This window comes from Brachyhypopomus gauderio, chromosome 7 (genome assembly GCF_052324685.1).
Source record: "Brachyhypopomus gauderio isolate BG-103 chromosome 7, BGAUD_0.2, whole genome shotgun sequence".
Taxonomy (NCBI): Eukaryota; Metazoa; Chordata; class Actinopteri; order Gymnotiformes; family Hypopomidae; genus Brachyhypopomus; species Brachyhypopomus gauderio.
The window spans coordinates 12,003,611-12,030,363 of record NC_135217.1 but is presented as its reverse complement, the minus strand read 5'-3'; the positions used below and the strand labels follow the sequence as shown (position 1 = coordinate 12,030,363).

At 47.1% G+C, this 26,753-nt stretch overlaps 2 protein-coding genes across 5 annotated transcripts; one reads left to right on the top strand and one right to left on the bottom strand.

Moving 5' to 3' along the window:
• Positions 1-19: 19 nt before the first annotated feature.
• zdhhc12b (zDHHC palmitoyltransferase 12b) lies at positions 20-4,565 on the top strand. Of its 2 annotated transcripts, none has more exons than XM_077011749.1 (5): positions 20-474; positions 817-956; positions 1,059-1,148; positions 1,338-1,504; positions 2,747-4,565. In XM_077011749.1, the coding sequence occupies exons 1-5, from the start codon at positions 378-380 to the stop codon at positions 2,943-2,945; spliced, it is 693 nt and encodes a 230-aa protein (XP_076867864.1). In that variant the 5' UTR covers positions 20-377; the 3' UTR covers positions 2,946-4,565. The 2 variants fall into 2 exon arrangements, with proteins under 2 accessions (XP_076867864.1, XP_076867863.1); XM_077011748.1 differs by having other exon boundaries at positions 2,727-4,565.
• On the bottom strand, positions 4,547-26,292 carry pkn3 (protein kinase N3). Of its 3 annotated transcripts, XM_077011746.1 has the most exons (23): positions 26,177-26,292; positions 25,963-26,078; positions 22,750-23,029; positions 21,976-22,130; positions 19,892-20,021; positions 18,533-18,684; positions 17,792-18,011; positions 17,440-17,622; positions 17,200-17,309; positions 16,372-16,515; positions 15,311-15,386; positions 14,943-15,162; positions 14,756-14,852; positions 14,599-14,660; positions 13,210-13,279; positions 11,518-11,609; positions 11,094-11,270; positions 7,688-7,750; positions 7,530-7,606; positions 7,246-7,388; positions 6,949-7,056; positions 6,540-6,620; positions 4,547-6,432 (listed from the first exon to the last, which is right to left on the bottom strand). In XM_077011746.1, exons 2-23 carry the CDS (start codon positions 25,984-25,986, stop codon positions 6,232-6,234), a joined length of 2,865 nt encoding a protein of 954 aa, XP_076867861.1. In that variant the 5' UTR covers positions 25,987-26,078; positions 26,177-26,292; the 3' UTR covers positions 4,547-6,231. The 3 variants fall into 3 exon arrangements, with proteins under 3 accessions (XP_076867861.1, XP_076867860.1, XP_076867862.1); XM_077011745.1 differs by having other exon boundaries at positions 25,963-26,262; XM_077011747.1 differs by lacking the exons at positions 21,976-22,130; positions 22,750-23,029; positions 25,963-26,078; positions 26,177-26,292 and adding an exon at positions 20,979-21,492.
• Between the last annotated feature and the right edge of the window lie 461 nt (positions 26,293-26,753).

Sequence of the window (26,753 nt, the reverse complement as noted above, 5' to 3'; positions counted from 1 at the left end):
GACAGCTGAACAGCGGAGGAAAATGACATCAACAAGCTTGTTGGAACCCAACAACGTTTAGTGCAGCTCACTGAGTAAATGTAACTATAGACTAATGCATTTCAGCGTATTATAGTTATTAATGTAATCAGGGTTTCCGTTTCATAGCAGAGGAATGAAGTATACAGCCATATACTTTAAAGGCTGGAATGTATGAAGAGCTAGCGGGCTAGCTAGCGCGGGGGTAACGGCGTCGCTGGTGGTAAATGACACGGTGTAGTAGTTCCAGCCCGCAGCAGGTGATGTGTTCCCCCGGGTACGATGCACGTTAGTCGGACAAGTTACCACATATATGACATTAGGTGTGTAAACCCGTCTCCTTAGTTAAGTATGCTAGGATGTTCAAAAATGTGTTCGGTTCTGGATTCCTCGTAAGAACCGCTCATGTTGTCCTGACATGGGTTATAACGTTAATTCTCTTCCTGCACGACACCGGTGAGTATTTATTTGCGTATTTATTGAGTATTTATTGTTACTTCGGGCTTAAAACAGCACATGTGTCACAAGCTCAAGTCTCGACCTGTATCTGAACTGTTTTCTGAGACAGGCACGAATTCTCGCTTCGTTGTGGATCAGGTGTGTCGCAGCAAAGTTTTGAGAATATCTCTAGTTAGCAAGCAGAATAAAGTGAATTTGAGGCACTTCCACAAAATAATTAAGAGACGATACTTGTTTTTCTGTACATATTACTTTTTTCCCCACATTTTGGACATTTTAGTTCTGGGTCCTTTGGTAATTTGTTAAATAGACACTTAGTGTAAAAACGTTTGGACGCAGATCTGAGGAGACAGGAGGCCACGGGGGAGCTCGTCGGTCCCATCGCGTTCGTCCTGCTGGTCCTGGTGTCCGTGCTCCTCTACTTCGCCGTCTCGCTTATGGACCCCGGCTTTGTTCTGTCCGACGACTGTGACCTGCAGGTGAGTCATTAATAGATCACCGAGCACTGAAACTCGCATATAGTAGTCGGGACAGCTGCTTGTTTTGTTAACTTGACTCGTACTTATCGCGACAAACTCAAGTTGATCCTTGGCATCACCGAGGAACAGCAGGACATGATTCCCCAGACCAAGTCACTACGACAGCGTCGCTGCGGTCACTGCCTGTTGCAGGTGTGTTCACCAGTTATGTAATATTACATCACTGTCGTTACTGAAGCATGCTGTACTGTTTCCTGATATTTATAAGGAGCTATATCATTTAGGCATTTGATAACAATTATGGTACGTATGTGTGCATATGGATGTATTGTGTATTCACAAGTGGTACTTTTGTGTCTGATGATTTTATTTCTGTTCCAGCAACCTATGAGATCCAAACACTGCCAGACCTGTCAACATTGTGTGCGTCGCTATGACCATCACTGCCCCTGGATCGAGAACTGTGTTGGGGAGAGGAACCACCGCTGGTTTGTGCTCTACCTGGCTGTTCAGCTCATAGTCTTACTGTGGGGACTACACATGGCCTGGTGAGTTTGATGTGAGTGACCCTGCCATAGGGACGCCACACGTCGTTTTTCTGCTCCGCCCTTCATTCAGCAGAGCTCTTGAACACCTTTCTGTCATATGTAAATGTTATGTCACATTTGTCATCCTCCTGGACTGAATTGGAGTTGCTCCATTGATCAGTATAATTTATCCTGTCAATATCAAAGCAAATATAGATTTCATTGGTTTTAATAGATTGCCTGGATCACCTCATCCGGTGGCAAACATAGATGTTTGCAATGGTGTAAAAAAAAAATTGCCCACCCAGTTTTAGTTCTCAGCACATCTTTTCCTTTTAAAGAGTAGGACCAATGACTTTCATTCCTTCTGGTTATGTTGTGTGGTGTAATGTCATATTCCCAGCCACTGTGTGTCCTGCTTTTGGGGGTTATTAAAGTGGCCTGGCCACCATATCCTGCACTCTGTCATTTAACTTAACCATAGATAACAATGCTGTAAACAACAAGTAAAGGCTGATTCACTGTATAGTAGTGTTGGTGGCTGGTCACAAGATCCAAACACCACTTGAACCAAACTACAGATCAGCATTCATTCTTGGAGAGAGGACAAACTTTAGCCAAAGATCCAGAGGTTTGTGTAAAAAGGTGAAAGGCACTGTGAAAGCAGTTTGCAAGTCTGAAACAGTCCAAGACTGAAGAAAGGGATACTATTGTTTTATATGTTCATGTTACATTAAAGTATGCTGGCTAATTAATATGCAAATATCTGCTCATGACACCCACACTTTCCCAGAGATGCAGATGCAGATCTTTGAAGAAGTGTTAACCAGCCTTAGGAGACACCACATGTGAAATCCCACGTGAAACTCCTGCCTCCTAGTTACCTTTCCTTACTTATTCCCAGCATCCCCTCTGCTGGGTGACTCTGTGAGGAGTTCTCATGCCTCACCACCTCCCCATCTCCACCTGCTACCTACGACTCCTCTGTCTCTCACTTCACAAGCTCAGAGCAGAAGCTCCTCCTGAACTCAAGCCCAACTTCTGGATTGTTCCATTGCTTTTCTACCTTTGAGTCAATTCCACAAACAATATGATTATTTGGAGGTGTTGCCTTCATCTTTCCTGCTCTGGGATCATTTCTTTTGCTTGCATTTAATTTATGCTAATTATTCAAACAACTCAAAACTGATGCCCAATCGACATATTTCTCTCAATTACATTTGAACCACTTCTTCACGTCCAGGTCGGGCTTCTGTTCTGCAGCTACATGGCAGCTCTGGCTGAAGGCCAACGGCGTGCTGCTGGCTACAGCTGTGGTGGTGGCCATCCTCTCCCTGACAGTGCTCCTTCTCCTGGGATCACACCTCTACCTGGTATCCCTGAACACCACTACTTGGGAGTTCATGTCCCGACACCGCATCTCCTACCTCAAGCACTGCGGCGCGGACGAGAACCCCTTTGACCGCGGGACCTTACGTAACCTCTGGAGCTTTTTCTGCATGTGGGAGACAGTGGTGTGGGAGCAGGTCTACTTCAGACAAGGCAGTGATCCTACTTAGAAGAACCCAATATTACACATTTAATGGCAAGATATCAAAGTAAATAAAATGATACATTTCAGGTGGAATTACAGATTAAATACAACATTCCTTTTGTTACCTGGTTCTTAAATGCATGGACGTTGTTGAATTATGATCAACTTTAGCAAGTGTGGCTGACCAAGAGGTCTGAGTTTTTTTATTGTGTTCTGTGAATAGTTGTGTGAAAAACTTTCATATCAAGTTGCAGTGCTTATTTTGCACATTAACATACAGAGAAACAAGTTTAATTATTAAATGTTTATGAATAACAATGTAGGATCAGTATTGAGAATACCAGTTGAATCGTTTGTCATTAAATTGAAATTTTTAAAAAAGTTGTTCCTCACTAAAGTTTAGAGCTGAAATTGTTACAAGGTGATCAAACACTTTGTACATTTTACCATTTTTATAGATAACGTTGTATCAAGGTGTTGGACACCACACATACGCAAGTCATGAGGACTTTGCAGTTTGAGACAGTTGTGATGATTTTGGCATGCAGTTTGCACAATGCTCATATAAGCTACACACTATCTACTTTAACTTTGTGGCTCCAGGGTTAAATCATAGAAGCCAAATTTGGACACAGAACACATCTTGACTGACTTGTTAAATTTGATGCAAGTGTAAACTAAAATATTTCAGTAACAATTTCCAAATATGCCTCAATGACTCAGAGACGGCTGTGAAACAGAAGTCAGATATCAAGTAGCACCAATCACTTTAAAATGGAGGGAAGTGACAGGGTTCACAGGAAATACTAAATTATTGATATGAAATATCAGAATACCTCTCAACCTTTTGGACACTTTAATTTCTCAGATTTAGGCAGGACAATAGTATTTATTTTTAAACTATTTTTTCAAACATCTGTGGTGGACTTCCATTTCCTCATTAATTTTACAGTATAAAAGGTAAATTTTAATCACTCAGAGTATTTATATGATGCCATATACTGCAGTGCACAATCACAACACTTAAGTCAGACACAACCAGTTAAGTTACACATGGTTTAAACATTGAGAGTTAAGAAAACATTTTAAACCAAATCCAAGTATCCATTATTTTTGTAGAAACATGACATGTCCTTTTCATACCACATACCAATAATCAATTTGAAAGTAAGAAATCTAAGAGTGCATGGATGATTTTGACCGTTTTGTTTTCAGCACAATTTGTATTGTAGGAAACTTGAATATTTATTTGTTAAATGAGTGCAATGCAGTTTGTACTGTGTGATCCCTTCTAGTTAAAATTATGCCATTTTGTGCAATATTAATGCATTAAAAAATCTTAAAGCATAAGCAATAATTGTTTAATTATACTTTTCAGAATCACTTCCACTGAATTTGCAATTCAGCTTTTTTAGCGTGGCAGTATTGTGATGAATTCCAGTAGACTTGCGCCGCTTGGATCAAAGTTGTTTATGCAATGTTTTTGTGATAAGTAATGATTCTGAAAGAATTACAACGTCAATATTCAATAAACTGAACAAAAATGGTCATATTGTATTTTATTTGTGAAAATACATTCATCCCCTTCTGTTACATTTAGATTATTTTCCTTCATTTGGCATATATAAAGGGCTAGTGTCATTAAATATTCCGTTTTACTCACAGGACAACTCAGTAGTAAATCATTGCTTTGGAATTGTGTCACTACAGCAATCATAAAAGAATGATCCAAAGGTGATGCAAACAGACAAGAACGTTCTAGAATCTGTAGGGGTTGGAGTACAGCAAGTTACGGTGCTCAGTACATGGAGTCAGCTGTCCAGCTTTGAGGCCACTTACACTTTAGCTGCTTTAAATGAGTGTGTAGCTACATTTTAAACACGCTATACATACCATGCTGAGACAATAGACAGGACATAAGTATAACTGGCTTAAAGGTACAACAAGTACACATTTACTTAATGATACTTTAAATAACAAATTTAACAGTGTGTATAGAGTGTTGTGTAGTGATGAAAGTGATAAAATCTCCATGGGCCCATGACCCATAATTGAAATTACAAATGGGCTACAAAAATATTACTTACTGTACCTTTAAACACATGAACATCACCATGAGAAGATGCACACAACAAGGATTTTGACACACAAACAATACACAGACAGACAGGTAGGGTGGGTAATTCAAACCGCTGCTGGTTAAGTGCGTGGACCAAAGCTTATTGGAAAGTAATGCAGATTAAATGCAATCATCCACCATTTCTGCCATTTCGTATGTATCCACTTAAACATAAACTCTGACATAAAAATACAGGACATCACTCACAGACCATTTCAGAGTTTCTATGATCTAGATTTTTTTTAGCACTCTATCCACTATATAACAATAATTTGGTCAACATTTTCAGCATATCAGCATATTTCAAACTGCATTCAGTTGTCAATCCTCAAAAATGGAGATTCAAATAAGAATACCATGTCTTTTAGAACCATTCAGTCTCAGTGTGAGAATGCTTCACAGATCTACTAAATTGGAAGACCACTGACTACATATGCACAAAAGCACAATTTACATTGTACCAAAAAAGAAAAACCAGACAACAAGCAAAAGCATCATGCAAACAAAACAGAGGTTAAACAGACAGTGTACAGAGAGAGAGAGAGAGAGAGAGTGAAAGAGAGAGAGGGGAAAAAAAAAAAATAATAATAATAATAAAAAAAAGACATCCAAAGACGTCTGGTTCTTTTGCTATAGCACCACAGACAAAACACAGACTCAGACACACTTACACACACAGCCAATCAGGCGCATGGCAGGGCAGGTAAAGCACAGCTTACTCACAGTGATGGCAGGTCCTCTCTTCTTCACTTAGAGCTGCAGGGACGTGACAGGAGGGTCACGGCAGCCCTGATCCAGCGTCTTCCTCTGCTAGGAGCAGGCGGGGGGGCCTGGCGTCGCAACAACTCTGTGGCGGCTCACGCGCGCCCTCTGCAGTCCGTTGCATGGAAGCACACGGTGGATTTAAAGGGTTACAGGGAGCCGGCTTCACTTGGCCCCACTGCATAGGTAGATAAGACGGAGGTAGAGACACTGAGAGAAGAGGAGGAAAAAAACCGACAAGAGAGGGAAGGAGAGAGAGAGAGAGAGAGCAGACAGGACAGGGACGAAGGCCTCGCCCCGTCATAAGCCCCTCCCCTCCAGGTGTTGGGCAGCTCAGCTCAGCGAGGAGAAGTCAAAGTCGGCGAAGATCTCTTGTTGCTCCGCGGAGAGGAAGAAGGGCGTTTGGGGAGGCGTGAGCACGGGTTTGAGGCTGGTGAACTCCTCGTCGAAGTTGCTCACGTCCTGCGGGGCTTTGATGGTGGGCAGGAACGGGGGCTTGATTCGCTTGGCCAGCAGCGCTTCCCAGTCCAGCCCCTGCGGCGCAGTTACACAAGCCATTACCAAAGCGAGCCGGCCTACCCAGCCAAGGGTCTTGTTAAAGAGAAGCCATGGACAGAAGTGTGAGGGCGAGGGTCGGTCACCTGGAAGAACCTGTGGGTCTTCACTTCACAGGCGTCCTGCTCCCCCGCGCCCAGCCGCTTCTCCGGGCTCTTCTGCAGCAGCTGGAAGACGGGGAGAGGGAACCATTACAGCTCCCACCAGGCCAAACGGAGGTGCCATAACGGCCCTGCTAATGCACCTGCAACGCTAACACGGCCTGCAGATCCACATGCCTCGTAGCTCGTGGGTGTTCTACTTTAAGAGAATTCACCGAAGAGAGAACAAAGGCTTCTGAACTGCAGCGCCTGCGTTACATATTCCATAATGTAGAAGACCCATGAGCACAGCGTAGCACAGCTTAGCACAGCTAGGTACAGTGTAGGATATCATGTGTCCTCCAACACAGGTTTCGTGAAGATGGAAAAGGAGGTGGTGTGTGCACAGACTTACCTTCTGGATTATAGAGACCGACTCTGGGGACAGAAACCTAGGGTAGCGTACTTCATCATTTACTATGCTGTCAAAGACTTCTTCCTCATCATCACCTGGGAACGGAGACTGGCGGGAAAACAGGTGTTTTCAGTGAACAGTGGCTGTGAAATAGCTGAAGGCAAACCTGCCTTATTGTGACTAGAAACATGCGTGTGATCGTGTGCCTGTGGTTATTCATTCCCCTATTCAGATTAGCTGAGATAGGTCAAGGTGCACACAGGCTCTTGTGAAAAAGGGGGCGGGGCCCTGACACACCTCTCCCACCAGCATCTCATAGATGAGCACCCCAAGGCCCCACCAGTCGACTGCGCGGGTGTAGGTGCTGTCCGTCAGAACTTCGGGGGCCAGGAACTCTGGGGTGCCACAGAAGGTGGACGTGCGGTCCCCGTGCCCCATACCTGACGCAGTCATTAGGGAAAAGTCACATCACACTGTTACATGTTGCTCTCCTTTAAATGCCATCAACATCATCTTGTATAAAGGTACAAAACAAACTCTATTCATAAGAGCAGCATAATGTATCAATAATGTTACATTACCCTCTTTGCAAAGTCCAAAATCTGCTATCCTCACAAAACCATCAGCATCCATCAACAGATTGTCTAGTTTCAGGTCCCTGTTGAAGAATGATGGGTAGTTTTTCTTTAAAATGACTAGGAGCTATAATTTCAATAGACAACATAACGAGAATACTTACCGGTAAACTATTTTGTTCTGATGCAGAAACTCAAGACCCAGAAGTACACAGGCAGCATAAAACCTGGCCAGAGTGAAACGCAAGATTTAAGAGTTACCAATTTCACCCATTGTGATTTTCACCCCTAAATTGGAATCCATGCAATGAGAACACATACACTAGTGAACACTAGGAGGCTGTGAGTACAGCTGCTCAAAGCAATTCAGTCATGGCCTAGCTGGGAATCAAACCTACGACCCTCCAATCACAAAATTATTATTCAACTACAGGTGTAACTGGGCTATTTTAATGGGTGACTTATGATACCAAATGTTCCCCAGATCAGATTCCTTCTGTTCGTTTATTCTTCTTCTTCTTCTTCTTTCGGCTATTCCTTTTTAGGGGTCTCCACAGCGGATCAAACTACTCCATCTGGTCCTGTCCTGAGTGTCCTCCACTGACACACCAGCCACTCTCATATGCTCTACCACTGCATCCATAAACCTCCTCTTAGGTCTACCTCTCCTCCTCTTGCTTGGAAGTTCCATCCTCAAGACCCTCCTACCAATATACCTCTCTAACCTTCTTTCCTTTTCATTCTCTTGACTCATCAGTTCCTCAAAATACTCCCACCTTCCCAAGACAGTCTCCTCACCAGACAACTCATTTCCATCTTTATCCTTTATCATCCTAACCTGCTGCACATCCTGCCCATCACGGTTTCTGTCTGGCCAATCTGTACAGATCCTTTTCCCCTTCCTTAGTGTCCAATTTCTCATACAGCTTGCTATATGCCTTCTCTTTAGCTTATGTCACTGCTCTCTTTGCCTTACGACACATCTCCTTGTACCTCTGTCTACTTTCTTTATCCTTTTAGCAAAATCTACCACCATTTGTCCTTCTGTATTCCTTTCTTTAACACCATATCTACCCAACACCTCCTCATCACCACTGTTCCCTCCACCAACATGTCCATTTAAATCTGCTCCAATAACCACTCTCTCTTCTTTAGGAACCTGCAAAACAACTTCATCTAACTCTCTCCAGAATTCTTCTTTCTCCTCCACATCACAACCTACCTGAGGAGCATAAGTACTGATGACATTCATCATCACCCCATCAATCTCTAACTTTACACAGATCACCCTATCACTTACTCACTTTACCTCCACTACACTCTTACTAAACTCATCCTTCAGGATTACCCCTACTCCATTTCTCTTCCTGTCTACACCATGATAGAAGAGTTTGAAGCCACCACCAATGCTCCTGGCCTTGCTCCCCTTCCACTTGGTCTCCTGTACACACAGTATATCTACAGTTGTGATCAAATTTATTCAACCCCCAATGCTGCGAAGGGTTTTATGGAATTCAGTGCACATTTGTAATTGTGTTCATAATGAAATCTTACAAGGACTTGTTAAAGAACTAAATGCAACTAAGATAGCATCAATTTTTTTTGTCATAAAGTATTAAATGGCCTTTTTGTGATTTCTTCATTGACACAATTATTCAACCCCTTTACGACTACCACTCCTAAGAACAGAGGTTCATTCCAGTGTTTTCCATCAGGTATTGAAAACATCTGTGGATGTCAACGAGCAGCAATCAAGCATGATAAGCACCAATTAGGCAGATTTAAAAGGACTGTGATACTCAGCTCCTTCTAGACATCTACTGGTGTGTTTCCAAGCATGGTGAAGGCAAGAGAATGGTCCCAGAAGACAAGAGAAGAGGTTATTGCTCTTCACAAGAATGGCAATGGATATAAAAAGATTGCGAAGTTGTTAAATATTCCAAGAGACACTATCGGAAGTATCATTCGCAAGTTCAAGTTAAAGGGCACAGTGGAAACGTTACCTGGTCGTGGCAGAAAGAAGATCCTGACCGCGACTGCTGTGCGCTACCTGAAGCGTAATGTGGAGAAAAATCCCCGCGTGACTGCTAAGGAACTGAAAAAAGACCTGTCAGATGTGGGCACTGAAGTTTCAGCTCAGACAATAAGGCGCGCACTGCATAACGAAGACCTCCATGCCAGAACGCCCAGACGCACCCCCTTGCTGACTCCAAAGAACAAGAAAAGTCGACTGCAGTATGCCAAATGTCATGTGGACAAGCCACAAAGGTTTTGGAACAGTGTACTGTGGTCAGATGAAACTAAATTAGAACTGTTTGGGACAATGGACCAGCGCTATGTTTGGAGAAGGAAGAACCAGGCTTATGAACAAAAGAACACCTTGCCTACTGTGAAGCATGGCGGGGGGTCAATTATGCTTTGGGGCTGTTTTGCTTCTAATGGTACAGGAAAGCTTCAACGTGTGCAGGGTACCATGAATTCCCTTCAGTACCAGGAGATCTTGGAGGAAAATGTGATGGAGTCAGTCACAAACCTGCGGCTTGGGAGACGTTGGACCTTCCAACAGGACAATGATCCGAAGCACACATCCAAGTCCACTAGAGCATGGTTGAACATGAAAGGCTGGAACATTCTAGAGTGGCCATCGCAATCACCAGACTTAAATCCAATTGAGAACCTCTGGTGGGACCTAAAGAAGGCAGTTGCAGTGCGCAAGCCTAAGAATGTGACTGAACTGGAGGCTTTTGCCCATGAAGAATGGGCTAAGATACCCATAGGTCGCTGCAAGACACTTGTGTCAAGCTATGCTTCACGCTTGAAAGCTGTCATAACTGGAAAAGGATGTTGTACTAAGTACTAAAAAATAATGTCACTAGGGGGTTGAATAAAACTGATAATGATGTGAGCACAGTAAAGACATTTGTGGTTATTCCATCATAAATATTATGTTATGTTTGTCTAATTTATAAGTGCCTCTTTGATATAATTGTAAATAAGATGACTGAAATGATCAAAATCAATGTCAAACTGGTCAAAACACTTTATTTCAGTGGGGGTTGAATAAATTTGATCACAACTGTATCTTCCTTCTGTCCATCGCATCAGCTAGCTCTCTCCCTTTACCTGTCATAGAGCCCACATTCAACGTACCAACTCTAACCTCCACTTTCCTGCTCTGCCTCCTCTCCTTCAGCTTCAGAACCCTCTTCCCCCCTCTCCTCCTCCTCCTTGTCCCAACAGTAGTCCAATTTCCGCTAATGCCCTGTTGGACAACAGCACCAGTGGTGGTCGTTGTTAACCCGCGCCTCGACCGGTCCAATATGGAATTTCTATTTTTGATCCGCATCATTTGATTTGGCGCAGTTTTTACACCGGATGCCCTTCCTGACGCAACCCTCCCTATTTATCCGGGCTTGGGACCGGCACTAAAATACACTGGTGTGTGCACCCTAGTGGCTAGGTTCCTTCTGTTCGTTTATTATTGAGTATAATTTAAGGTGCATTATCCGAACAAACGGTGCATGTGCACTTATGCATATATACATGCGTGCGTGTGTGTGTGTGCTGTACCGGGTCTGCCGCTCGGTAAAGATGCTGGTGTGTATATGGGTCATCAGGTCTCCTCCGGGTGAGTACTCCATAACAAAGCACACATGGTCACATGTCTGGAAACAGCCGTGCAGGTTGACCAGGAAGGGATGACTGGACGCATTGATGGTTTCAAAGATCCTCTTCTCACACATTAGACTGGTGGAACGATACAAAATGAACATTAAGACATGCAAGGGCATAAAATGGGCTGCAAGATCTAAAATCAAGTAACAGCAGACAGTGTGATTAATCTTTTCATCAAATAAAAGAGAAGGACAAACCTTGCTGACATTTGCACCTATATAACAGATCATGAAATAATCATAATGGCAAATGCTATTTTACATATTTAATATGTGTGGCTTTTAATTACTAATCATGATGAATGTTTCTTCCGAGTTACCTGTCTACCTCGTCGCGTGTCACCACGTCACCTTTCTTCAGGGCTTTGATAGCGTACAGCTTCCCCGAGTGCTTGTACTCAGCCAGAAGCACCTACACACGGACGAGGGGGGAAATAACACTGTGAGGGGTTCATCACTGGGTGTGGGGAGGCTGAGGGTGGAGAGTGTGTGTGGGGGAGGCTGAGGGTGGAGAGTGTGTGTGTGGGAGGCTGAGGGTGGAGAGTGTGTGTGTGGGAGGCTGAGGGTGGAGAGTGTGTGTGTGGGAGGCTGAGGGTGGAGAGTGTGTGTGTGGGAGGCTGAGGGTGGAGAGTGTGTGTGGGGGGGGCTGAGGGTGGAGAGTGTGTGTGGGGGGGGCTGAGGGTGGAGAGTGTGTGTGGGGGAGGCTGAGGGTGGAGAGTGTGTGTGTGGGAGGCTGAGGGTGGAGAGTGTGTGTGTGGGAGGCTGAGGGTGGAGAGTGTGTGTGTGGGAGGCTGAGGGTGGAGAGTGTGTGTGGGGGGGGCTGAGGGTGGAGAGTGTGTGTGGGGGGGGCTGAGGGTGGAGAGTGTGTGTGGGGGGGGCTGAGGGTGGAGAGTGTGTGTGGGGGAGGCTGAGGGTGGAGTGTGTGTGTGGGGGGGCTGAGGGTGGAGAGTGTGTGTGGGGAGGCTGAGGGTGGAGAGTGTGTGTGGGGAGGCTGAGGGTGGAGAGTGTGTGTGGGGGAGGCTGAGGGTGGAGAGTGTGTGTGTGGGAGGCTGAGGGTGGAGAGTGTGTGTGTGGGAGGCTGAGGGTGGAGAGTGTGTGTGGGGAGGCTGAGGGTGGAGAGTGTGTGTGGGGGAGGCTGAGGGTGGAGAGTGTGTGTGGGGGGGGCTGAGGGTGGAGAGTGTGTGTGGGGGGGGCTGAGGGTGGAGAGTGTGTGTGGGGGGGGCTGAGGGTGGAGAGTGTGTGTGGGGGAGGCTGAGGGTGGAGAGTGTGTGTGGGGAGGCTGAGGGTGGAGAGTGTGTGTGGGGAGGCAGAGGGTGGAGAGTGTGTGTGGGGAGGCTGAGGGTGGAGAGTGTGTGTGGGGAGGCTGAGGGTGGAGAGTGTGTGTGGGGAGGCTGAGGGTGGAGAGTGTGTGTGGGGAGGCTGAGGGTGGAGAGTGTGTGTGGGGAGGCTGAGGGTGGAGAGTGTGTGTGGGGAGGCTGAGGGTGGAGAGTGTGTGTGGGGAGGCTGAGGGTGGAGAGTGTGTGGGGGAGGCTGAGGGTGGAGAGTGTGTGTGGGGAGGCTGAGGGTGGAGAGTGTGTGTGGGAGGCTGAGGGTGGAGAGTGTGTGGGGGAGGCTGAGGGTGGAGAGTGTGTGTGGGGGAGGCTGAGGGTGGAGAGTGTGTGTGGGGGAGGCTGAGGGTGGAGAGTGTGTGTGGGGGAGGCTGAGGGTGGAGAGTGTGTGTGGGGGAGGCTGAGGGTGGAGAGTGTGTGTGGGGGAGGCTGAGGGTGGAGAGTGTGTGTGGGGGAGGCTGAGGGTGGAGAGTGTGTGTGGGGGAGGCTGAGGGTGGAGAGTGTGTGTGGGGAGGCTGAGGGTGGAGAGTGTGTGTGGGGAGGCTGAGGGTGGAGAGTGTGTGTGGGGAGGCTGAGGGTGGAGAGTGTGTGTGGGGAGGCTGAGGGTGGAGAGTGTGTGTGGGGAGGCTGAGGGTGGAGAGTGTGGGGGGGGGAGGCTGAGAGTGGAGACCCTGAGAAGCATACCTTTCCAAAATGACCTCGGCCAAGTACAGAAATGCAGCGAAAATCATCCATGTGCAAGTCTTCTTTCCTCCTGAAGAGAAGAAGAGAGAGGAGGTGAGAACCTGGACAGGAGATCAACGACAGCAGAGTGGAGGAAGAGGAAGAGTGGACAGTGGAGGAAGAGGAAGAGTGGAGAGGCATGAACAAGTCAGACAGTGATGGAGCATTTACACAGTTACACCTTATGAAATCTCCCATTCAGTTTCTCAGAGAAACGTCGACTGCATCATAGGTGGCTGCACAAACTTAATGCAAATGAATCCCTCAAACGTGATGTCATTAGGAATGGGCCTAGCTATTAAAACCATTACATTCTTTATTAATATAATAATAATAATAATATAATGGGCCTACCTATTAAAACCATTACATTCTTTATTAATATAATAATAATAATATAATGGGCCTACCTATTAAAACCATTACATTCTTTATTAATATAATAATAATAATAATATAATGGGCCTACCTATTAAAACCATTACATTCTTTATTAATATAATAATAATAATATAATGGGCCTAGCTATTAAAACCATTACATTCTTTATTAATATAATAATAATAATATAATAATGGGCCTACCTATTAAAACCATTACATTCTTTATTAATATAATAATAATAATATAATGGGCCTACCTATTAAAACCATTACATTCTTTATTAATATAATAATAATAATATAATGGGCCTAGCTATTAAAACCATTACATTCTTTATTAATATAATAATAATAATAATATAATGGGCCTACCTATTAAAACCATTACATTCTTTATTAATATAATAATAATAATATAATGGGCCTACCTATTAAAACCATTACATTCTTTATTAATATAATAATAATAATAATATAATGGGCCTACCTATTAAAACCATTACATTCTTTATTAATATAATAATAATAATATAATGGGCCTACCTATTAAAACCATTACATTCTTTATTAATATAATAATAATAATAATATAATGGGCCTACCTATTAAAACCATTACATTCTTTATTAATATAATAATAATAATAATATAATGGGCCTACCTATTAAAACCATTACATTCTTGATTAATATAATAATAATAATATAATGGGCCTACCTATTAAAACCATTACATTCTTTATTAATATAATAATAATAATATAATGGGCCTACCTATTAAAACCATTACATTCTTTATTAATATGTTGTCCATTACACTATAAGGAAGATGATCCGGTACAGCAGTATGTATACTCAGCAGTCGACCCTCAGAAATGTGTTTGGGTGTCCAGATGTGGAGAACGGTGTAAATGCCCCGTGACGCGCTCATCTTCACGGCTCCGCAGGCGAAGTGTTGCTAGACTTACTTAATGGAGGGCCGCAGGGCAGCTCTGTCTCTGGGAGCTTGGGAATAGTTTCCTTTGGAGTGCTGCACCACAGCCAGGAAGAAAAACAGAGATGAGGAAGTGATGGAGGGAGGTGGATGGGTGGGCACACGTGTGAGGCCACAGAGCAGACGTTTACCGTGTGGGCGGAGCTCTCCGCCGCCGGGCTCAGGTAGAGGCGCGGGGGCTTGGGAGGTCGCTCCTCACTGAAGTTCAGCTTGACCACCGCTGCATCTCTACAGGCAGCCAGAGGTCAAAGGTCCTTCATGAGAACAAGCCAAAGTGCTCAGTGTCTCCAAGGTGAGGCCTTGGGTGTCTGCTCTTACCCGGGGGGAGGACGCGGGGAGGTGGGGGTCTTCTCCGTAGACGATGGGGAGGTGAGGTCTCGCCCGGAGGTGGGCAGAGGCGGGGAGGGCAGGTCGGAGGCGGCCAGCGGAGGGCTCATGGCCGTTATGGTGCTGCTGCAGGGGGGCAACACGCTCATCATCAGGCGCCCCCATGTGGCGAAGTTCATGTTCATCTGCGCCGCCCGCAGAAAGTTTTTACCTTGAAGGGTTGGTAGTAGAAAAACACAGACAGGTGTGTGGGTTTGGCTGCTCTCAGAGCTTTTCTTTGCTAATGAGGAAAACTCATTAAAACTTGAACTCATTATCTTGGGGACACTGGCTTCTCCCCCCTGCATGACCAATCTTACCTTTCTCTTTGGGAAATATACGCTTCTGCCGCTGTAGCTTTGGATGCCGCTCAATAACAGGATTGAGGAATCTGATCTGCAGTTAATTATATAGAAATCACCACTTGTACACTAACTTTTTATTGCATTAATTTGTCAACATTACACATTGCTAATACAAATACATACTCCACAAACTGATTTACCAAAGAGAATAATGCTGTTGTAAACCAATGAAGCATGCTAATATGAAAGTCAACACGACCCAAAGCAGCGGGGCCTACAGTGTACCATGGTACACCAAGGTGGGGGCGGGGCCTACAGTGTACCGTGATACACCAAGGTGAGGGCGGGGCCTACAGTGTACCGTGATACACCAAGGTGAGGGCGGGGCCTACAGTGTACCGTGATACACCAAGGTGAGGGCGGGGCCTACAGTGTACCGTGATACACCAAGGTGAGGGCGGGGCCTACAGTGTACCGTGATACACCAAGGTGGGGGCAGGGCCTACAGTGTACCGTGATACACCAAGGTGGGGGCGGGGCCTACAGTGTACCGTGATACACCAAGGTGAGGGCGGGGCCTACAGTGTACCGTGATACACCAAGGTGGGGGCGGGGCCTACAGTGTACCGTGATACACCAAGGTGAGGGCGGGGCCTACAGTGTACCGTGATACACCAAGGTGAAGGCGGGGCCTACAGTGTACCGTGATACACCAAGGTGAGGGCGGGGCCTACAGTGTACCGTGATACACCAAGGTGAGGGCGGGGCCTACAGTGTACCGTGATACACCAAGGTGAGGGCGGGGCCTACAGTGTACCGTGATACACCAAGGTGAGGGCGGGGCCTACAGTGTACCGTGATACACCAAGGTGAGGGCGGGGCCTACAGTGTACCGTGATACACCAAGGTGAGGGCGGGGCCTACAGTGTACCGTGATACACCAAGGTGAGGGCGGGGCCTACAGTGTACCGTGATACACCAAGGTGAGGGCGGGGCCTACAGTGTACCGTGATACACCAAGGTGAGGGCGGGGCCTACAGTGTACCGTGATACACCAAGTTGGGGGCGGGGCCTACCTCAGTGAACAGCATGCCTTGTGGCTCCAGGTAGAGACACATGCCATGCCGCTGGTTATCCAGGAAGTCCTCCAGGCGCAGGAACTTGACGGCACACAGGGCCCTCCAGTCCCGCCAGTACACACCGATCTCCAGCTCGCGAGACTGTGGGGCCACACAGGCTAGTTTCACCACCCCATCACCATCACCAGCCTCTGTCCTGCTCACACTCCAGTTCCAGTTTTTAATGGAGTGTTTCAATAACACATTTGGTTAAGGAAAACGAACGTATGGAAAAAAGAGGGAGACATGCAAACCATTCACACGGAACCACATCATTTAGTCAGACATAATTTTGCATTTATATTTCTGATATTTGGCAGACACTTTTATCTGGAGGGACTTACTCATGTATCAGGACGAGTGTGTGTGTGTGTGTGTGTGGGTTTGCGCTCCAGGGAACCCGTGTTGCCTTTACCAGCATCACGGTCATTATACTATGCTGAAGGACTGAACTAAACATCTCTAAAGGACATCACACATGTTCTGATGGGGAGCAGCCGCAGGGCTCACAGAACCAGGGCGTCCTGGCCCGGCACTCGGGTGCTGTGCTCGGCGCCAGAGGCAAGCAGAAGACTAGAGAGATGCCAAGAGGGGGATTATTTATGCATTACGGTAGAAAGCCAGACGTTTGGAAGGGCTGACGGTACTGTGCTAGCAAAGCTACAGTGAAGAAGGTAAAGGAGAGGCTACAGATGACCAGCAGTAGGGCCATTCAGTCTGGTCACTTTATTAACCTGGACCAGTGAGGCTGATCTTTATGAACGGTGCTGGGTGAGTGAGACTGACCCGCTCCAGCTCGATGGTGAAGCTCTGGTCCCAGGCCTCTTTGCCCACCGGCCGCCAGTGTGTGCGACCCACCATGCGGTTGTCCACCTTCAGGACTGCACTGATCTCCGCTGCGGTGGACGAGGGAGTACAGACACGGTCACGTCCCTCCAAACCGCTTCTCATTAACAAGACAGGCAATGAAATCTGTTTGGAGTAATTAATACGAGCGATCGGGTTCCACCGCACATCTGGACTCACTGGAGAGCTCGTCGCCCTTGGCCGTCTTGCCGTTGGCGCTGCGGGTGGACAGGCCGCTCCTCACCCTCAGGGACTTGGCCTCCGACGGGCTGCCAGGGGCGGAGGAGGTGGAGGTCACGCGGCAGCGACCCGGCACTGCCTCCAGCAGGTCCTGGCAGCCCATGAGTCTGACCTCCAGGTGACCTGTGCAGGCAGAATCAGACACGCGCACTCAGCCAAGACGGTCGGCAGCACACGCATTCACCACAATATTCAGTAGCCAAGGGGGATCGTCTGTGATGGTCCAGAACGTGTTAGAAAGGCCCTGAGCAGACACGCACAAGTCTCCTGGGCTAGAAGGCAGTGTGAGTACCCGTGAGGCTGGCTGGTTTGAAGAGCGAGGAGGAGGAAGTGGAGGAAGACAGGTGGCGCTCCCTGTGCAGGCCCTGCGTGCCGGGCGAGGCGCCCACCGCCAGCTCCTCCTTAATGGCGCCTCGTTTGGGGTGGTCCTGAGGGAGCTCCACGAGCCGTCGCTCCAGAGACAGACGCAGGAGATCTAACTTCTGAGAGGACTCCTGCAAACGGGCTTGGGCCTGAACACACACAGAACATTCTGCATAAAATGGTAATGTGGACATGCTGCATAATATATTTATGTTAACTTAACCTCAGTCTCATTCTAAATGGACTGAAGTACAAAGGGGGGGGGGGGGGGGTTGATAGCACCAGTTCGAAAGCGTCACATGACCGCGGTGGACTCACCTCAGCCAGTGCGAGAGAGCGTCACATGACCGCGGTGGACTCACCTCAGCCAGTGCGAGAGAGCGTCACATGACCGCGGTGGACGCACCTCAGCCAGTGCGAGAGAGCGTCACGTGACCGCGGTGGACTCACCTCAGCCAGTGCGAGAGAGCGTCACGTGACCGCGGTGGACTCACCTCAGCCAGTGCGAGAGAGTGTCACGTGACCGCGGTGGACTCACCTCAGCCAGCGCGAGAGAGCGTCATATGACCGCGGTGGACTCACCTCAGCCAGCGCGAGAGAGCGTCATATGACCGCGGTGGACTCACCTCAGCCAGCGCGAGAGAGCGTCACGTGACCGCGGTGGACTCACCTCAGCCAGTGCCCGGCGGTCCTGCACCCTGCGGCCCCCGAGCTGCTTCACCACGTTCTTCGCCCCTTCGGCCACGGCAGCCTCGATCCTCAGGTGGTGCCGGAGCTCCTCCATCCTCAGCTCCAGGGGGCTGATGGTCTCAGAGGGCCGGCCTGCAGGCAGGAACACCACCCAACCCAGGTCATTAACCCAGGCCCACACAGACCCTCTCCACACAGAAGCTCTTACTCCAGGATGTACAGAAGAGAAGAACAATGTACCTACAACACACGTTTCACCAAATGTAATCTGACAGAGCGAGGTCAGCAGATGCTGAAGCACATAGTGTGTAGAGGTTGCCAACTTTCTGCAGAGTCAGTCACTACAGACATCCAAACTTCATGTGGCCTAGATTAACTCAAGAACAGTGTGCAGAGAGCTTCATGGGTTTCCATGGTCGAGCAGCTGCATCCAAGACATTCATCACCAAGTGTAATACAAAGCGTCGGATGCAGTGGTGTAAAGCACGCCACCACTGAACTCTAGAGCAGTAGTTGCACATTCTCTGGAGTGATGAATCACGCTTCTCCATCTGGCAATCTGATGGACGAGTCTGGGTTTGGTGGTTGCCAGGAGAACGGTACTTGTCTGACTGCATTGTGCCAAGTGTAAAGTTTAGTGGGGGGGGATTATGGTGTGGGGTTGTTTTTCAGGAGCTGGGCTTGGTCCCGTAGTTCCACTGAAAGGAACTTTGAATGCTTCAGCATACCAAGACATTTTGGACAATTCCAAGCTTCCAGTTTTGTGGGAACAGTTTGGAGCTGGCCCCTTCCTCTTCCAACAGGACTGTGCACCAGTGCACTAAGCAAGGTCCATAAAGACATGGAGTCTGGTGTGGATGAACTTGACTGGCCTGCACAGAGTCCTGACCTCAACCCGATTGAACACCTTTGGGATGATTTAGATTGGAGACAGAGAGCCAGGCCTTCTTGTACAACATCAGTATGTGACCTCAAATTCGCTTTATTTATATTATTTATATTATATATATATATATATGGTACATTGACCATATTTTTATATACACTTTCTCAGTATTTAAGTGCATTTTTGAGTACTTGTACATGTTTTTGAGTTTAAATTAATCCAAGAGGCAAGGTCACGGTATGACACATATCTTCATTAATAGCCACCTTGAGAATGATTAATTAAGGGAATGATGAATTATTCCTTTGAAGGAACTCAACGTCCTCCACATCTACCTTTATCAATCTCTCTTGTCCTACAGTCACTGGCTATTCTTGGGCTTTCAGTGAAGGCATACAGTGGGAGTGTTTTCCACAAGCGTACAGTGGGAGTGTGAGGCTGGGGTGCGCGTACCCTCCGTGTCCATGGCCTCACGCTCACCCTCCCTGGCCTGGGTCACTTTCACAATCTGCATGCGCAGCAGCTCGATCTTGGTCCGGCTGTCCTGCAGCATCTGCTGGGCCGTGGACAGCATCTTCCTGTCCTGGACACAAGGACGGCCCAATGAGGACATGAAACACACAGACAGGACATGAGTGAGTGAGTGAGCGAGTGAGTGAGCGAGTGAGCACTACATACATTAGAGGGAGCATGTAAGAAAGAGAAAGAGAGAGATTGAAAGGAAGAAAATAGGTGTTAGAATGAAAACGACAGTGACAGTGAGACGGAAGGTGAGGACACCACTGGGTAGGAGAACAGAAGCTGACCTTCCTCCAGTAACATGAGCAGCAGGAGTTGGGCCGGGCCCTTTTATAGCCTCCCTCCTCTCCCTATGATCATATTCATTACTGCAGCCAGCCAGGTGTGCGGCCAACCACCACACGCACCACAACCCTGCCTGGTTATTACACTGAACATCTTCACAGGCTGCCATGCAAAATAGGACCCGACAGTGACACAAATGTCACCCTCTATACCGTGAGACACACAATGATCTTGTTAATTAAGGATGACAAAATCTATTATAATCTAGTAGCAGTTTCATGGCTAACTGGTCCAAAGACTCAGAACAGGACAAGTGAGACAAAAAGACACTTTCATAATCCAGTCCTTAACTAGGGGTTAGCAAGAGAAAAACGCTGAGTAAAATCCACTCAAAGCTTTGTTACCTAAATGTTACCTAAAAGTCTAAATGCGCAGGTCGAGTAATCATAGCTCAGTGCACGTGCATTTACTTTTCACCGTCTTGCATGTAGGGGGCAACGTTGAGCACCTTATGGACCGCTGCTTTGAGCATAACGTTAATGTAAACATGGCACACTCAAGACCCTCTGGAAGCAACATAAAAATGCAGCTTTTACATAGCACACTTCTACACCCATAGCAACAATAGCACCACCCCACACACATACACACACACACACACACACACACACACACACACACACAACCCCCCCCCCCCCCTCTCGGCAGAGACAAGAGAACCAGCAACAAACACTACCGTCCACAGCGCTCTCCCCCGCTCTAGGCAGCTCAACAGCTCATCAGTCATCTTTTGTGGACTGTCAGACTGCTGTAGGACATCTCCTTTATGCTCCACTCTCCCCATCAGCTCTCCTCCAGCGGCCGCGGTGCCGATCTCCTGCTCCCGAGCCCTAGCTGGACCAGGTCACGGTGCAGGACTCTGCGCCCCCAGGAGCTGAGATCTCGGATCATCCTTCAATCCGTCCAGCGGCAGAACCTGGGCAGCCATTCCTAACCTCCTCCTGTTTGTTTTAGTGCCCTTGCATCCTACTCTCCTCCCTGCTTCTCTCTCTCTCTCTCTCTCTCTCTCTCTCGTTCAGCTGTCTGTTTTATGTTCCTTCTTTTTCACAGGCGTTCTCCTGACACACACACACACACACACTCTCTCTCTCTCTCTCTCTCTCTCTCTCTCTCTGTCTCTTGAGTTATCTTGCTCCGTGCCAGCACCACTGCTGTTCTATCCAGTCTTGCTGGCCCAAACCAGAACACCACGGCATTGGCCAACGCAGAGTCACATGGCCCACTGCTGTCGCCGGGCCCAGGACTGGAGAACCCGAATCGGAACCTGCCTGACCACCGCCCACCCCAACCCCAGCACACATGGTGGAGATCCGCCTGAAAGCCTGTGTGAGTGTGTGTGTGAGTGTGAGTGTGCGCGTATGCCTGCACGCGACACAGGATGGCAGCTGCAGCATAAATCTCAGCCTGCCGGGACACTGTGTACTCAGACAGTGGAGGGAAAAGCCCCAGCTGACAGGACTGCCCAGGGCTGAGAACACGCAGCCTACATCAGCCTAAGGGGGGCTTTAAAGACTGATAGTACGGAGCCTTTGGGGCTGTCTGTTCTGATCACGACATGACTGAACAGACCAATAATAAAAGGTGTTTAAGGGCTTCAGGCCTGGGAAGCGCGTTTCTGACCCCGGAGTGCGGAGCGGATTCCCGCAGGAGCGGTCCAAGCTCGGGCGCCTCACCTTGACCGAGCGGCTGGCGTAGGTCTGGATGATGTTCTCCGCTCCCTGCTTCACTTTGAGCTCCATGGTGAGCTGTTTCCTCAGGGTGCGAACACGGCCAGCCAGAGGAGATGTGGCATCCTCCCAGTGGCACGGGTCCGGAGATGTAGCAGCGGCTGTGGGATGGGGGGGGGGACCTAATGAATACAACCTTATGGTGCATGTCAACAAGATCACAGAGCCCAGAGAGCCATGAGACCTCAATTTGAAAAAGTCTTGATGGTAAAAGAGGTTTTGAATGCCCTTCATTCATGGACCTCACAAACACATAAGTTTGACTCAAAATGGAAGTAGCCATGTTATCCAATTTCTTAAGTGACTGTACTCCATCAGATATTTAGCAATGAGTGAAACATTAACAAGATTTTCTTTTTCAAATGATGAACATAAAATGTGTCAATAATGAGTACCACGTCTGATTCAGCTCACAAATCGCACGTTTTTTGAAAATCTCTTCCAATAATCCGTGAAGAGTAAATACAGTGGGGGAAAGACAGCGAAGGAAGACTCGGGTCAAGCAGAAACACCCTGCTGGTGGAGGACGCGCGGGAGGACGCGCGGGAGGACGCGCGGGAGGACGCGCGGGAGGACGCGCGGGAGGACGCGCGGGAGGACGCGCGGGAGGACGCGCGGGAGGCGTGCGGGAGGCGTGCGGGAGGACGTGCGGGAGGACGTGTGGGAGGACGTGCGGGAGGACGCGCGGGAGGCGTGCGGGAGGACGTGCGGGAGCCTCACCGGTGGCGGCCGTCTCCCTCTCGGTGGCCATGGCGCGTGCGTTCAGCTCCTGCAGCTCCCAGTGCAGCTGCTCCAGTTTGCGGGTGGAGGCCCTCAGCTGGCCCTCCACGTCGGCGGCGCTCTTGCGGTTGGTGACCGCACGCCGCAGACGCTCTGCCGCCTCCTTGATCTTCAGCTCCCGCTGGATCTCCTGCCGGAGGAGAGCACGCGCGTCCTCCACGCGCTGCTGGAACTCGGGGTCCAGGAGGTCGCCCTCGGGCACACCACGCCGGCCAGCACTCTGCAGGCAAGACAGAGGAGAGCGAGAGAGATCTGAACCAGTTTGCAGTAATGGGGTATAGCCCTAATGCGGAGGAAATCCCACTCTCAGCAGTGATGGCAAAAGTAGCTTCATTGAAGGGAACCGGTTCTCATATTGCTATGACCAATGTCGATGATCTGCATGGTAAATATTTCACCATCTACACAACATCCTTCCCGCAGGGTTGTTCAGAGGTGTTGCCACTGTGTTTCTGGACTATTATGTTCTAAAGCACAAATGAACAATCAAGAAATAAAGTGCTATTTCCAGCGCCAGATTACCACAAAGGCAGAGCAGACACTGGCGTATTGGACCTTGCACCTTGAGGGAGCCCCAGGCCAATGGCTGGTTGTAAAACATTAGGACTTTATTTGCATGGGGGGCAGTAAGATTTCAGCTGCCTGGGGGAGTGCACAGGGTTTCATCCACACTGGTTATTTCCCTCATTGCCTGCTTTGTTTCCTCTAATGCCACTCCCTCTCTCCATTCACACCAGCTCGCTCCACCTTGGAAAAATAGCACATTTTAAAAGGTGCATTTAAGATTTGACTTTTCAATCCTTTAAGGAGCCTAAAGAAATACAAAAAAAAGTACGTTGATTCTTGCTCCTTTCGTACCAAAGAGCCACTGAGAAGATCAGGGTTGTTCATGAACATCAAGTCACTAAGTCCAGTCAGGCTTTATTATTGTACTCACTCAGTGAAGTGATGCCAAATTATTTAAAAAAATGGAGGAGCAGCATAGACTCTAAGGCAGCTGTGTGGCCCGTTTTACCAAATAATGCAATCAAACACAAGTCTGGTACATATGCAACTTTACTTTGCTCTTAACATGGACGTATTGTTGCTATGAAATTTGTTGGGGACAAGAATTTGGACCGGGTGTTGCATTCAATTCAGCTGTCTGTCAAATTCACATCCCCTTTAAAACGTCAAGTCCTTGGGCATAGCATTGAATGAAAAATCAGCGGTGGGCCTGAGACCATAGACCATATATATAGGGAAGTATTTTGCATTTCTGGGGCCCCAAGCAAAGTTTTGTTTTATATTTTATTTCTTTTGGTTCCCACAGGGATACAAGCAGTTTATGGTTGCTTTCAAGAGTCCTGGTTACCTAGCTAGCGTGTTACAGTATCTCGGTGTCGAACAATGAATGAAAGAGTGCGTTTAGCGGTTTTGGTTGTTTGTTCAGTAAACCGTTTGTGGCCAGCAGGGGGCCGTGATCGATGGGGGCCCTGATCGCTGGGGGCCCATTCATTTGCATGGTGTTAAGAATAGCAACCACATATATAAATATATACACAAGAAAGGAACATTCAAGAAATGATTAATGGCCGTGTTTGTTAAGCCTATCGACATTTAAGAATACATGAAGTATCAGCATTGTGGTTTAAAATATCTAACAACTATTTTCTGTTTATTTTGTTTAAAAACGTTTTTGTTTCATTTAATTAAATGCGAGTTGTGCTAGGTTTGTTTTATGGGACTTGTGTCAAAATACAACCATATTTCTGTTTTTGGAAAAAAAAAAACATTGTGTCAATAGGAGTAAAATACGTTTCGTTTTATTGACCAAAACAAATTTTATAAAATATTTTTCAAGTACACTTTCAAAAACTGGTGGGGACAAAACCTGCCATTTCAGAAAGGGGTGGCACACGTCCTAAACATCCCCAGCGTAAATGACTCCTGCGTTACTCAGATAAAAATACAAGTCACAGAAAAGACTGCAAAGACTTTCTTCCATCAAACGCATGCAGCCATGTGTCTACAGGACAGGTCTAACAAGCAGCTGTACGCTGGACCTGGGGGCACGTTTAGATACAACCGTATTATGTTGAAACCAGCTACGCATGGCAGTCAGTGACTGTACGCAGGACTGCGGGATATCACTACCAAATAGGGGAAAACATTTGCACGGGGGTTTCGTTTTCCCACGGGAGGTCCTGGAGGAAGAAGAGGCTTAAACGTGCGAGCTAAAAGCGCCTCTCTCAGTTCCTCCCAGTCGTGGAGCTAAGAGATATGGTGAAGCTAGCTGATAACACAGAACAAAAACACCCCACACTGGGCTTTCTGTGTGTTCACCTTACGTTTTAATATATAGTTATAACCTCTCTTCATGGTGATTCATGACTGTAGGGATAAAGTAGACTGCAGATGGTAAAGTAGGTGAACTCTGGTCAAATGTGCCTCGGTGTCTTCAAGAAGAGCTTTAGGCAGAGGTCAGCTGAGGGATATTTTGGATATCAACTTTGGACGTATGGTATGATATCCATATGACTGAGCTAAGAGTCAATGGAAAAAAATAGCTGTAGAGAAATCCGAGCTTTAAAAAAAAGAAACGCAAGGCCTGTCAAACCTGCCAAACCTGAAAATCTGAATTTTTTAGCTAGCTAGACATTTTATCGATTGCTCGATCTTTACAGATACGTCGCGTAATATATAATCTCAACTTAACGAAACGGGATCGGCTTAAAACACCCGTACACGGACACATTGGGGCTGTAACTCCTCCTTGAGTGCTGGAAAATGCGGCTAACGCAATGGTTTTGTTGGCTTCTTAAGTTTAGAAATTAGTTTGATATTTTACTGATATAAAACACCTCGGCATTATTTCCACATGTTGTGAATAAATAACTGCATGACCGTATTCAGAGCGACTGCCAGCATTAAGTACATTTATCCACTCGGTGACAGGACGGTGTCCATCAGAAACTCTGAGGCTGGTGAGGCAGTAGGTTAGGTGACCAGTTAAAGCTCCTATTAGTTTCACCAACATTGTCCACCATGACCTAGACGAGCTGTGCAGGTTAGCAGGGAGACTGCAGCGCTCAGGTACTCTCTACGGAAACTTATTTCAAACTCCGTGTGATTTTTTTCGGCATTAACAGAGAGTGGTTGGGCTGTTCTTACCTGAAGTGTCACACTCGCCATCATATGTGTGGTGAAGTCTGTAGAAGGTGCAGCCACCGGACTACCATGAACAAACCGAACCCAGCACTTCTGACTGGCTTAATTACTGTAGCTAGCTAAACAGCACAAAAAACATGTCGATACCTCAAACTACAATTTTGAACACAGGATTTAAAAAAAGCAAACACCTTACGATAACTTATGAAATATTTACATTTGTTTCCAAACAATGGAGGCTACATGTAACTGACAGATTGATAACCGTGAAGTCGTTAACTGCTCCCGGTACTTTTGGGAAGTTTTTTCCTGCCTCTTTTCCTGGTGTTTGAAACGTCCACTCACGCCTTCGCTGCGTACGATTGGCTACCGGCGCTGTCACTCAAACCACGAGTCTCGCGGTGTCTCGGAGGGACGCGTTTATTATGAAAATGTATTTTATATGCCCTCAGTTTTGTCTTATCAAATCCAAGAGCCAGATACACGAATAAACTGTTTTTACAAAGTATTATTCACAAAGTGAATAGTGCATTACTCGTCCATTAAGATAGCATTTAGTGCTTTGCGATTCTATGGATGTTGTCGACGGACGCTTGTCTTAACTTAGGCTATCAATCAGCGGAACATTGACACCAGAGTTGTCAAATGTAGGCTATTTGATCACAGTGGTAATATCTTCTACAGAAGCATAATTTGACACCTTGGAGCTACCTGTAAGATGTATGACATTATTCTAGGCATGACACTATCTGGATGGTGTTTCTTTTTTTAAAACGTACATTAACATGGAATGG

What these genes read in the sequence shown, in the direction of transcription:
- pkn3 (XM_077011746.1), bottom strand. Translation starts at nt 25,986, where the DNA reads ATGATGGCGAGTGTGACACTTCAG. An exon ending in ACGCCAGCCGCTCGGTCAAG is followed by an intron (nt 20,022 to 21,975) that starts GTGAGGCGCCCG and finishes CCTTGTGTCCAG; the next exon opens with GACAGGAAGATGCTGTCCAC. An exon ending in AGACCCACAGGTTCTTCCAG is followed by an intron (nt 6,433 to 6,539) that starts GTGACCGACCCT and finishes ACTGCGCCGCAG; the next exon opens with GGGCTGGACTGGGAAGCGCT.
- zdhhc12b (XM_077011748.1), top strand. Translation starts at nt 378, where the DNA reads ATGTTCAAAAATGTGTTCGGTTCTGGATTCCTCGTAAGAACCGCTCAT. An exon ending in TCTCTTCCTGCACGACACCG is followed by an intron (nt 475 to 816) that starts GTGAGTATTTAT and finishes GTTTGGACGCAG; the next exon opens with ATCTGAGGAGACAGGAGGCC. An exon ending in CCGACGACTGTGACCTGCAG is followed by an intron (nt 957 to 1,058) that starts GTGAGTCATTAA and finishes GACAAACTCAAG; the next exon opens with TTGATCCTTGGCATCACCGA.